Source organism: Plasmodium inui (assembly GCF_000524495.1).
Source record: "Plasmodium inui San Antonio 1 unplaced genomic scaffold supercont1.47, whole genome shotgun sequence".
NCBI lineage: Eukaryota > Apicomplexa > Aconoidasida > Haemosporida > Plasmodiidae > Plasmodium > Plasmodium inui.
Genome location: NW_008481881.1, coordinates 1 through 13,786, shown reverse-complemented (window position 1 = coordinate 13,786; position 13,786 = coordinate 1). Strand labels below are relative to the sequence as shown.

At 30.5% G+C, this 13,786-nt stretch overlaps 3 protein-coding genes across 3 annotated transcripts; all 3 read left to right on the top strand.

The window, feature by feature from the left end:
• Window positions 1-1,459: 1,459 nt before the first annotated feature.
• Window positions 1,460-2,542, top strand: C922_05228 (hypothetical protein; the record flags this gene model as incomplete). The annotated part of the gene is made up of 1 exon (XM_008820800.1): window positions 1,460-2,542. One exon carries the CDS (start codon window positions 1,460-1,462, stop codon window positions 2,540-2,542), a length of 1,083 nt encoding a protein of 360 aa, XP_008819022.1.
• Window positions 2,543-5,300: 2,758 nt separating this feature from the next.
• On the top strand, window positions 5,301-6,537 carry C922_05227 (hypothetical protein; the record flags this gene model as incomplete). The annotated part of the gene is made up of 2 exons (XM_008820799.1): window positions 5,301-5,480; window positions 5,752-6,537. 2 exons carry the CDS (start codon window positions 5,301-5,303, stop codon window positions 6,535-6,537), a joined length of 966 nt encoding a protein of 321 aa, XP_008819021.1.
• Window positions 6,538-7,941: 1,404 nt separating this feature from the next.
• Window positions 7,942-9,981, top strand: C922_05226 (hypothetical protein; the record flags this gene model as incomplete). The annotated part of the gene is made up of 1 exon (XM_008820798.1): window positions 7,942-9,981. One exon carries the CDS (start codon window positions 7,942-7,944, stop codon window positions 9,979-9,981), a length of 2,040 nt encoding a protein of 679 aa, XP_008819020.1.
• Window positions 9,982-13,786: the final 3,805 nt, after the last annotated feature.

The window sequence follows — 13,786 nt, the reverse complement described above, 5'->3', positions numbered from 1 at the left end:
AAGTTCTTCCCCCATCTTTATCTGAATAAAAATATAAGTCCTTCTAACTTATTGGAAATAAAGTACCGTTTTAATTGCACTTCAAATTAAAAAATATATAAAGTACCTAGAATGAAATACATATAAAAATTATATAATAATAAATAGCAGATTTCCACAGTTTTCTTGTAAAAATAAAACAGATTAAACTATTCTACAATTTTGTACATCCCTTCTTATTATCGCGTGAATATTTACTAGCTCTAACAATTTCCACATCATACTACAGATGTATTTTATTTCTCAGAAAAATTCAATTTTAAAAAATTATACTTTTCACATTTCCCTATTTACTATAACTTAAAAAAGTCCTACGCAGTACGGTGTTCGTCCACCGAAAAAATAACAGCATTTCTATAAAAAGTAGTTTTGTATATTTAATGAAATAATTTTTATGTACATGTGAATTAATGAAACTTCCCTCTTTTTATTTCATTTTTCCCCATAAAGGTACGGATATAAAATAATATAAGAATTGTATTTATATATTTTATATATTTACATGTACATATAAAATATATAAAATAATATATATTATTTTCCAGCAAATAAGAACTTTCTATTAAAGGGTTTCTTTTATATTCGCCAAATTTTTATAATTAAATTATTTCGAGCAATAAAATTCTGACTTTAGTTACAATGAATATATCAGTTTAAATAAAGATTCCTTTTTTTTTATTTTTTTATTTTTAAATATATAGTAAATTCTGAAAAAAATTATACTTAATCACACAAGTTGAAATTTTATGTTCACAAATATATCTTGTAAGTGGAAGGTAGAAACAGATATAAGTAATAATTTCTTCCTTCAAATTATACAATTAATGCATTTTACATCCGTAACCCCATGTAGCATAACAAATAAAAAAAATAAATACTTAAGTTTTTGATTTAATACGCTTTTTAAAATTATGAAAGAATAAAAAATTAAATTTAACATTTATATAATCATATTGAACTAATTATTTTACAGATCACTTAAGTATTCCTACCTTATTATTACAAAGGGAATTCGCACTTTTGCAAAAAAATTAAAAATGAAAGGAACCACCAATATGATTTCCTTTGGGAAAGTTTTTACTTATTCTCTCTTCCTATGGTCGTCTCAATATGCCCGTAACGTAGGACATAATAAATAACATACATAAATTTTTACACTTCCATTTTTAACTTTGTAACCTTTTATTTTTGAAATAAAAAATATATTAAAGTGTTCAAGTAAATGCAATACATATACACACGTACGTTACCCACCTATGAGTACACGAATACATATGTAGTGAACCCTTTTAACACCTTTTTTTTCTTTTTTTGTTTTAATTTTTAGTCATCGAATGCCCTATGCAATCCACCATGTTATAAGCGCAACAACAGATTACTGAGCCAAAGAATAATCTATTCAAGGAAAGATGAGCCACCCATGAGATCTAAAATAGGTGGTTATTGTGAAGATGATGAACATCATAATATACCAAGGAGAATGAACAGTACAATAAAGGATTCTTATTTGGAAAGTCGATTTCACGCATTGTCCTCTGAAGATAATTTACAGGGTTCCTTTACTTCTAAGGTCCACGATGACGATCTACAGAAGCGATTTAGTGCAATAATGCGTGAAGGAGATTATCCAAGGACATCTGGCAATTCATATAGGGATAATGATTATTATGGGAGAGGATCTGGTACGAGAGATGGTAAGCACGATGATGATTATGGCAGAGGCTGGTCGGGTGACTATGGTCATTACAAAAAGAAGAGCGACTCTAGGCATGCTTCGGATTTATTAAAGTACGATAAATATTCAGGAAGAAGAGATCACTCATCAAGAGGAGGTCATTACATGGATAGGGGACACTATTCTCGTGGTCGATCAGGCCATATATCACGTCCTCCTGTATCTGAAGATTTAGCCCATGATATTGATAGACAAGATCATTATTATAAACAGTATTTAGAATCTCACGATACCCCTTATAGCTTTACCACCTTTGATATTAGTAAGAAGCCTCACATGCCACTTTCCGATAGTCAAACACCAATGGGAACACGTGATATCAAACACCTAATGGACAAGGTAGAATTGCACAAAAGTGCCCTAAAATCCATGTGGGAAGGTTTTATTAAATTTTTAAAAAAATCAGATGCAATGTATGAAACAGAAATATTACGTATATTGGAAGGTACTACAGGTTCTTATGATGGGCAACACATCCAACCAAAAAAATATAAAGGATTAGGAGGCATACTTAAGGATTACCTAACCATCCTGTCCCCAGTTATATCAGTTGCTACATTTTTGACCTTGTTCGGCGTGTTTGTGATAAAGGAGGGTATCATCATAACATCTATTGCTCTCATTGCAACCATGTTGTATGTATGGTACAAATATAAGAAATGCAAACATATAAATAGAATATACGGAATCTATGACAAACAACAATTAATGGAGCACAGTGCAGAACAAAAGATGGAACCAATCAAAAATTCAAAATACCTCAGATAATTTGGACACACTTTCGAAATTTCTATGCAAAATGCAAGAGTAACGAGGGCATTTTATTATATGCCTGTTCATAGTGTATGTTTGATACCTATTGGTCATAAATTGCTAGAATCTTATTTTGCTTTTAAGAGAACAAGGCGCTGATTACCATTACTGCAGAAGCCACCAGGACGGCCACAGGGAAAAGAGCAGCAAAACAAGCTGCAAGACTAACGACAACAGAAAAAGTAACATTAACAGCAAATCATATAGTATTATATGTACACCCCGTTTACATTCGAGTCCTTTGACGTTTCAAAGTTTTCATTTCCATTTTTAATTGTGTATAATCATTTTAAGAAGTTGTACTTTTTGAAGCTCATTCTGTTTCTTCATTTCATTTTTATTCTTCTTTTATGTATCTATTTATATATATTTATTATTTTTTTTTTTTCCGTTCACACGTATTAATTCGTAAGAATGCTTCATGAGTTCAGATCATTTATGAAGAATTCTAATGAAAGATTCACATGACAGTACACAACTACCATTCTGTTAAGAGGTGTATATATATATATATATACATATATACATATGCATATGTAGTTATTGGTGTATAGTGCTTTATTTAGGAATATGATGAAATTATTAACCATGTTTAATTATTATGTTTGTTAAGTGAGTTATAATTAAGTTCTTATTAAAATCTAATAGAAGAAACAGTTACAAATCCCTTTTAATCCTCTCTTTTTACACTTCTCCTATTTAGAACTAACAAATAAGCTTTAATATATTTCTATTAATGTACAAATCTTGAATTACATTTTAGGCATTAAACCGCTTTTTTGTTTTACCATAAAAAAAGTATTTCCTACTTTGATATGGAATTACTATAGAGCTAATGTGAGCCAGTTAGTTGTTCTTTTATACGGATAGATGTTCTTTTTAGAGCCTTATACAATTTTCCTCCAATATTTACCTCGAACCAATTTAATAATGACTACATTGTGGGCGGACCGTACGTTTTTTTTTTTTTTTACCATTTTAAGCGGTTAAAATTATACTAAACTTCCTGTTCTGTTTTGTCTTTTTTTTCTCTCAGCCTTTTACCATTTTCTTATATTTCAGTTTACACAAATAATTATGCCTAACCCAAATGGCTGCAGAATAGCTCTATCTTAGATATATATTATATAAAAAAAAATCCTTTGTTGTACCATTCGAAAAATATATTTATTAGAATTTGTTGAATAAGAAGGTTTTGTTTACAAACCGTGGAATATAAAAAGGGAAAAAATTCCATTTTTCATTAATGTGTCCTTTATTAAGAATTATAATAAATAATCTAACCCTTTGCCTTAAACAAAATTATTCACATAAGATTCCTTTTCCTCCTTTTGAAAAATAGAACAGACCGATAGCTATTCCAAATGGTGTTCAGAAATTATGAGTATACAATATTGTTCATTCTTATTTTTTAAAAAATAATCGGAAAAGTTCTAAAAAAAAAAAACATAAAGAGTATAAAGCAGACTAGCACTCCGATCGCAAGATCCTAGTAACGTTGTAAAAAGGTGTAAACAGATGTAAAAAAAAAAAAAACTCATATTCCAAATGAAGCCTCAGAATGGCAACCCGAAATAATACAGAGAGATAACATTTTATAAATAATGACAAATCAGCTCTTACTTTAGAGATATAAATCTGATACACTTATTTGGATTAATTTGTATAAAACTTTATCCAAATATTCCATCATCCACTTTTGTTCCATATGTAGGGAAACATAAACCACATTGGATATATTTTTTCGTTTTATGAGAGCAACCTATAATTTGTAGCTTACTCCTCTTTAGATGGAATAAAAAATAAAATTTTCACATATAAAATGCAAGTGCAAAAATTAATAAAATTCTAAGGAAAAACACAAGTGTTTCTAGTAAGGTGAAAACGTTGTAGTTGTCTCCATACGTGTGAATAAAAATATATTATTATATGTAGCTACTTCAATGGGTGAGAAACTGTACTAACCTTTTTATAGAATCTAAGCAAAATACTATATATAAATGGATTATTATTATACATCGACCACGCCTGCAGAATGTGTATCCGATGTATGTATACTACCTTTCACGCAAAATAATAAAAGAGTTAGTATATACTTCTTACCTACTTATTTTTCCCTTTTTTTAGAACAAATTCTTTTGCAGAAAAAAAGGCCGTTAAAAATTCTCATAAAAAAGAATTACGTTTGTGTAAATGGTTAAAAAAATAACAGTAGCGGCAATTTTTGTGCCTCATAACACCGTTAAATTAAGTTTTTCAGAAAATCATTTATTAAGGATAAAGGGTCTCAGGAACTGAGGCCTTCACGGATTCATTTGTGCCCGTTTGTGTCGTTTAATTTTTTCATACCACTTTTCTTTAAAGATATATACATTATAGATATTTAATCGTTTTTTCTGTTGCGCCACGTTATATTTCACTTACGAACTTAGGTGAATGTAATGCATGTTTTGCAAATGAGGGTTGGCCTTAGTGCTGCAATAGGGATAGTTATAGGAATGCAGAGCAACTCGGAAAACTTCCACAAATATCGATGTAGCTATATAATTGCATAACCCTTCTTCAATTATTATACTTGCTCACCCATTCTTTCTATTGTGTTCGGTTTAGTGTGATTATTCACTACTTCGATTATTCGTTTATTCGCTTTATTTTATTTTGTTTTTGCCCCAACTTTTATTACCTTTTTTGGTTTTATTAAACCTTGAGCAGTATGGAAATAATTGAGGAGGAAAGTAGTATGAGCTACATAGAAACAGTGTTTAAAAATGGAATAAATATAAATCGGGAAAGCATACAGTCACAAATTAACCCGCGTTCCTTTGTCCCGTATATATATGTCATCGTATTGACCCTGGGGGCTGTTCTTCTCCTCGTAAAGCGTCTCCCACAGGTAAAGGAAACAAACGAATATATTCAAAAGGCAAAAAAGGAAAAAATAAGTGCAAAAAACTAGTGAGAAAAATGAAAAGGATAGTGTGAAAAATGACACAAACTGTGGGCAAAAATGAAAAATTTACCGCGTTTTCTGTGTAAACCATGTAAATATGTGCGTGTAGATGCTTATTCATATTTACATGGTGAAAAAAAAAAGGTACGATAGTTTCTTCTCAACTGCTACGTAAAAATATACTTTATAAAAGACTGCACTTATCACTTTGTAGAAAAATAATGATGAGATAGAACATTCCGCGCGAAATAAAAAATTAGACAGAGAAATCGCCCTTGAACAAGGACTAATTGAAAAGTCAGAAGAATTGAAAAAATACGCATGGAATAACTGGTTCATCAAACTAGAAACAGACTGGAACTATTTCAATGCGACTCTCGAGAATGAAAAACAGACATGGTTTGATGAAAAAGAAAAGGAATGGCAAGAATGGTTAAAGTCTATGGAAGACAGATGGACACATTATAACGAAGATATGGAGACAGAACTTAAATTGTATATTTTAAAGAATTCACAAGGTTGGGATGAAAATCAATGGGAAACCTGGATTAAAAATGATGGAAAAAAATTTATGGAAATCAATTTCAATAAATGGATTGGTGAAAATTATTCTGATTATAATGCTTGGGTTGTGAAACAATGGGAAGAATGGAAGGACGGAAAAATTCTCACCTGGTTATTAAAAGATTGGAGACGTAACGAATGCGAATATTGGGAAAGATTCGAAGATTTGACCTTACCAGAACCATTATTTGAAAGGGTATATAGTAACTGGGATAAATGGAATAAAAGGTTAACGAAAGAAACACAACAGTGGGAAAAATGGGTTTCCGCGAAATGTGAGTTATATAAAAGCAGTGAGTGCAAACAATGGAAGAAATGGAAGGATGATAGAGAAGTCTTGTTTAACAATTGGATGGAGTCATTTATCAGCACGTGGATAGCAGAAAAAAAGTGGAACGTCTGTATTGAAGAGAAAAAAAATGAAACCGCTTCCTGAGCAGAATTTTTACCAAAGAAATGATTATATGAAATGAAAACGCTACTATTTTTTTTTTTTTTTCCAATTTATATGGTTTAATTTTTTTTTTTTTCCTTCATGATTATTTTTTAATAAATGTTTGAATAATTTATGTTATAAATAATTATCTTTTATAATTCTTCCTTGAGTACTTTTTGCTATAAGGAAGATTATTCTATATATATATTAGAATTCTACACTGTTTTTCCGAGAAACTATTAAAATATATTACGGTAGCAAATGATTCTCACCGGGAAAGTGAAAGATAATGCCTCCTATTTCTGCGCAAATATGGATAAATATTCGTGAATTCATGAGAACTTTTACGAATAAGGGAATTTTTTATTCATTATGTTAACCGTATAGATAAAATTAAGATATACGTGTATTTTTATATGTACATGTATATATATACATATATATACATATGCGTATATATATCTGTATATATTTATTTATGTAGATGCCTAATCATTTATAAATTTGTTCATTCTTCCTCTGCCCCAATTCATTTATAAGAATTTCCTTTAAAACGAAGGGGAGCATAAATTGTTTTAACCAAAATAGTGTATATTTATGTTATTAAAATTGTACAACTGTACTTAAATAATAAATGCTACACTAACAAAGTTTTGATAAACGAAAGCTTATTTTTTTTTTTTTCGTTTCATGTTTGTTTTTGATCCGAACAACTGCAAAACCGAAGGAAGAACTTTACCGTAAATAATTCATTTATATCCTAAATGTTGTGCAGTTTTCATTTTGCAATATAACATAAGCTTAAACGGAATATGAATTATCAAGACATTTGACAGTTATAATTTTAGAGGTATTTATTTTCTCATTTTCTGGAACATATTAGACAAATGTGCACTTATAATATTTCTTCCCAAGAATAAAATTAGATACACGAAATATGAAAAAATCTACAAAGACGATTGCAAATTGCATGCAAACATACTGCGAATTCATTCTGTTGAGGAGGCCTTCTGTTCTGACTAAAAAAGATATACGGAAATATGGAGAAGCTTCAGGATGTACAAGAATATAATGCAGATAATATCACTTCGTTGCTTGGGGCAATTAGAAATAGCCGCTTATTTTCGCATGTACACGAAAATTTTTTTGTTTCTTGCTTATATATCACCCTTTTTGTTCTGTCCCTTAGGATTTTAGTAAAGACCTATTATCCAGTAAGTTGAAAGAGGTGCACGAAAAATGTTTTTATGTATAACAACATGTCTATATATGCACCATATACACATGGGCATACTTTCGATTCATTCTGTCCTTCTAAATTGATCTAAAAAACGCATTTCTTTTTTTTTTTTTTTAAACCATTTTCAGTCAATGGTTCAACATGTACAAGAAGTTTTCATACTTATGAAGCATGACTTAAATAATAAAAAGCCAGGGACGAAAAGTTTTATAAACAAGATCACAGGACCCCTGAAAAGTTGCAAGGTTTACATATTGAATCAGCTTAGTACCATTCTAGGAGTAACAATTAAAAAATTAAGAAGTACCAACGAAGGAGTTCAAAACGTCCAAGGATATACAACACAGGATAATTTAATAAGTGGATGTTATGATGATGAAGATGATGACGGCGAGGACGATGAATATAATGATGACCAGGAGAACGAAAATGACGGTGAAGAACAGGATAAAAACAAAAATGACGGTGAAGAACAGGATAAAAGCAAAAATGACGGTGAAGAACAGGATAAAAACGAAAATGACGGTGAGGAACAGGATAAGAACAAAAATGACGGTGAAGAGCAGGATAAAAACGAAAATCACGGTGAAGAGAAGGATAGAAACGAAAATGACAGTGAAGAGCAGAATGAAAACGAAAATGATAATATGGAAAAAGGATTAGGTGATAGTTCCATGACAAAAGTTAACAGTGATATGAAAGGTGAAGGATCAAACGACAGTCTTGCTAAGGTTGATTTGGAAAACGCACAGGAAAATAAGCCAAAAGATAGCTTTACAGAACAAGATGAAGAAGATATGATCAAAAAAGAAACTGATGAAAAACCTATGGAAAACCCCGAAGATGCCAATAAACAAGGAACCCTCGATAATGACGTAAAAGAAAATATAATGGAAAAAAAAAATGAAAAAAGTAGCAAAACAAATGAAGAAGTAAAACGTGGAGAAAATGTGACAGTAGAACGTGACACAGAAGGACAGTCAAAGTCAGAAACCGGTGAAGAATTAAAAGGTGAAAAGGGTGGATCGTCGGAACGTGGAACGGGGGAAATAACAAAACGTTCAACTGCCGGAGCAACGGAAGGAGCAACCGGCGGAGTAGCAGAACGTAAAGAAATTGGATCACAGGAACGTGAAACGGGCGGAGTAACAGAACATGAAAACAATGAACCATCGAAAGATGCAATCGGAGGAGTAGTGGAAAGTGAGGCCAACGGACTAGCCAAAATTTATAACAGCGGAGTAGCAAAACGCGAAACAACGGGTGTTCCTAAACGCGAAACATCGAGGCAAGGGAAACTCCAAAAAAACGGACCAACGAAGGACAAGACAAATGAAGAATTAATGAATATGACACAGAAAACGAATGCCGAAATAAATCAACATAAAACGAAAAAAATCCTAAACCTTAAAAATATAATTTCAAAAGATAAAGAAAACGGTGAAAAAGATGAAAATGTTCATGAATCAAAAAAGAACGAACTAACAGAAGAATGGAAAGTTAATGAATGGAATAAATGGATGCGTCAATTAGAAGAACAGTGGCATTTTTTTTTTATAACTCTGGAAAACAAAACAAACGAATGGCTGAAACAAAAAGAAGAAGATTTTAAAACATGGATAACAGGAATGGAAACTAAATGGATGAACTACAACCACAATTTGGATACAGAATATAACACTGATCTTTACAAAAAGTATCAAATGTGGTGTGAAACTGACTGGAAAAAATGGATAACAACAGTTGGAAAAAGACTAATCGAAAAAGATTGGATTAAGTGGATAGACGATCATGAATGTAAATTGAATGAATGGTTTGACCGTGAATGGTCCCAATGGAAAGCCTTAAAGAATTTTGAATGGGAAATGAATGAATGGAAAAGTGATGAATATGAACGTTGGGAAGAATGGAAAAATAGCAATTTGACCCTGTGGCTACAGAAAAAAAAAAAAAAAAAATATTTAACATGGAAAAACAGGATCGAAAGGGAAAGGTCGGAATGGGACAAATGGGTTCAATCAAAACGTGTGTTAAATTTAAGAAGTAAAACCCCTAAATGGATAAAATGGAAAAATGAAAAACGATTATTATTTAACGAATGGGTGGAAAACTTTATAAACCTATGGATCACCAAGAAGCAGTGGCATTCATGGGTTTTAGAGAGACGAAATGTACTGTCCGGAAAGGCACCGTCTTCCTATTAATATTCGATCCAATCAAAACCGTTACTAAAAAAAAAAAAAAGTTATCACCGTATCATGCATTGTTAATTTGTAATACCATTTTCGAACTATTACTGAAGAATAGAGTCATAAATTAACAGAGGAATGATCACCAAGTGGCAGGGCCATCCCCAACGACAAATTGGAATTTTCCAATTTTCCTATTTTCCTTATTAAAATGTATTCCTATTTCTCCATAAAGATGAATGTCATACAGAAAAGTAAAAGGAAATTTGTTTGAAAGCGAAAAGTGAAAACCTATTTTCCCTAAACTTTAAGGAAAAAATGAAAATTATTAAAACGCCATGCTTAAATTGGCAACTAGTATATTAATGTTAATAAAACATTAAAAGACATTATTTTAAGAATTTTTCTGTATTTTCACATATGTCCATGTATTAAAATAGATATTCCTTTACTTAATCTTTTTTTATTGTTTGTTCATAGAATATGTTTCTAATATTGACAAAATGAGTCCCTCTAAAATTTAAAAATTTTTCTTTTTTTCGTTTTTGAAAAGATGTCTTTTATACATTGTCAATCCATAGAGCAAATAAACATAATTATTTGAATTTTTATAATGTTTGTTTGTGAACTGTTTATATATTAGTTTCTCTAATTAGGTAATTAATTGGTATAAATTCCCTTCTTGAGTAGTAGTATGGGGTTTACAATAAACGAAACTTTTTCCATTTTTTTCTTTTGTTTTTTTTTTGTCATCTTTGTAATTCTGCTATGGATAAAAATGTAGGTAGCTCACGCTCGTTTAATACGAATACAACAGACACCAAAACAGAATGAAACAAAAAGAAACAAAAGAGAAGTTAATTTATTTATTAATTCTCCATTAAAGATCATTGCACATATTTCCCTTCTGTTACTCATCGCTTTTTATGCTTCAAAATAAGTAGGCTCGCGAGTTCCAAGTTTTAAAAACCCAGAAAGACAGAGCAAACAGTAGAGGGATAAATTGGAAAATATCGTTAGAAATCTACGACCAAAATGTTGTTCGAATGTGCTCCAAAAGAATAGACAAAATAAAATAACCGTACCATCATGTTGCCAGCATATCTTTAATGCACTTTATTTAATCTATTACTTCCTAAACACATGAAATTACCGATTCATTCTTTTTTTTGGGTTCAAGTAGTAACTGAAGGGAAATGTGAAAATGCTTAATTTTCAAGTCCTCGAGGGCACCTCCTAGACACATTTTACGCATGTGCACGTAGTCATACATATAAATATCTGTGTATGCTCCTGATATTCCAAACGCATCACTCCCTTGCAATTTGTTCTGTGTGCAATTTTTATTATGCAAATGGTTGATTATGGAAATGTTAAAAAAATCTCGTTTGTTAGTAAAAGCGCAAAAACCGCCAATTTTGTCATAAATGCGAAGATGGGGAATCCAAAAAAAAAAAGTGTGAACATTTTTATTACAAAGTTTTAATTTGAAATTACCTTACACCTTACCACAGTCAAGCATGAACTCTCAAGCTTCTTATTCTTTAACATTACCTCAAATTAGCACGAGTGTCTGCAACTAAACATGAATATATTTTTGTCATGTTTTTACTGCGGATTATTGCAATTCCGTTTGCACTTCATTTAAAAGAATTCTTTTAAATTGCGCTTTTTGCGCTAACCGCTACTTTTATCTATCTGTTTTTATCTCTGCGCGAAATTTTCGGGGAAGTGATGAATTCCACAAGGAGAGCGCAAAATGCTGCATTGAGAGAAATTCTAAATTAGAAAATTGCTCATTAGAACACCAGCAGTATTGCGAAATGATATAGATGATTCAATTTCGCAGTTAATTAAAGATGGAGGGAATGAAATCGTAATTTCTTTCACAGCATTCCTAAAAAAAAAGAAGATAGCACTCGTTAATACTTTCATGTTAAATGTTAAGCGTTATTTTCCCAAGAAGAAAACTGCGCGCATATTAATGTGTTCACGTATTTACGTATGCGTGAGAGTATGCAGCACCTTTGCTTTACAATTAACGTAATTTCTAATGGTTTCGTGCATTATACGGACATCTTACCACTGTCAAAATTAATTTTCAAGATCCTACCTAGTAGATATTATAAGCTTTAGAAAAATTCACACATTAATGATTTGCTAAAATTAATTAAATTTTTGTTTAAACGAAAGAATTTAATTAAATATACCCATCTTTTTATTAATAAATGGTGCAATATTATTAATATGCGTATATTAATTTTTTCTTTTTTTTTTTTTTTCATAAATACTATTTAATCAGGCTGAAAACACATTTTACGAAAAAAAGCAATTACAGAATTAACTTAGTATGTTATAAGATATATTATCAACTCCCTAATATATACCTTTCATAAAAATATCCAGAATAATATCCCAAATGAAAGATAACGAAAAAGCACACATGTGTGACCCATGGGGTATATTAAGCCAACTGCTCCAAGCAAAATTACATTATATATATATTTTGCCTGAAATCGATAGACCGTATATATTTTACCCCGTTGTATATTTTATGATTCTATTCCCCTTTTTTACATTTAAAAATAAACTTGTATAGTAGCATATATGTTTGCCCCTACCTATATATATCCACGCATACATATATGCAACTCATAATTATACAATACAATTATACATCATAATTATACATCATAGTTATACATCATAATTATACATCATAATTATACTTCGTATATTATATATTTATGTACAATATGTACGTGCCTATTTTTTCCCTACTGCGCATTTATTTTGTGGTGCCATGTTACGCGATTACTTGAAATGCATCATTTAAAAAGTTCACGTTTAATTTGGATGTATATTTCTCAACATAAGGTGATGTGAACGTCTATTTTAATTTTGAAACTTATTGTTATTATTACTACTTTAAAAGAATAATTCAACGTAACCTTTAAATTTTAAAAAGGATAAATGATGGTGCTTTCTATGTCCTATAACTGTGTACATATAAGTATTATGTATTATATACATATATATAAATTATTTATGAAAAAAAAAAAAAATCATGATTTTAATTCTTCAAGGATTTAATCTTTCTAGCCCATGATGATTTATTTAGAATTCAACCCTTAAGTATATAATATTCTGCATTAAAAATAACAGTTGAAAATATATTTATTCTCATATTTTTATATTCATATATTTTGACACTTGTATGCCTGATTGTTTTTTTATTTTTCGTCCGATTCAGTGAAATGTATTCTTTTTTACATAAAAAATGATGTTTTATATTTTACATGAATTATCTTGTATTTATAATAAACCGTTTAGTTGATGTACACGCATGTGTTAAATAGAAGCAGTATTTATAACATTCAAACTTTTAACTACATTGAGAAAACTGAAATTGTTCACTAATCAGAGGCGGCTCTCCCAGTGAAAACGAACTGTAAAATGTATATACTGTACAAATATATACACTGTACAGATGTATATGCATATATATACACATGTATATATCTATTTTTAGACGTGCAATGCGCCTACTTCATAATCTCTCCCCATCAAGGTGAACAACCGAACATGAAAAACATAAACGTGTAGTGTATGGCACTGTTGGTACAGTAGAACACCCTGCAGCAGCCCTATTATTCACCGCCCTTGTCCCATTATATAAAAATAACGAAACTTCTACTCAAATAAACGCCACAGGTAGAAATGTGAGGTGTTCTTCTTTTTAATCATTCGCCTCAATTGTTAAGATAGCCAGAAAAATCGAGAAGTTGCATGTGTATATAACATTATATAATGTATATAT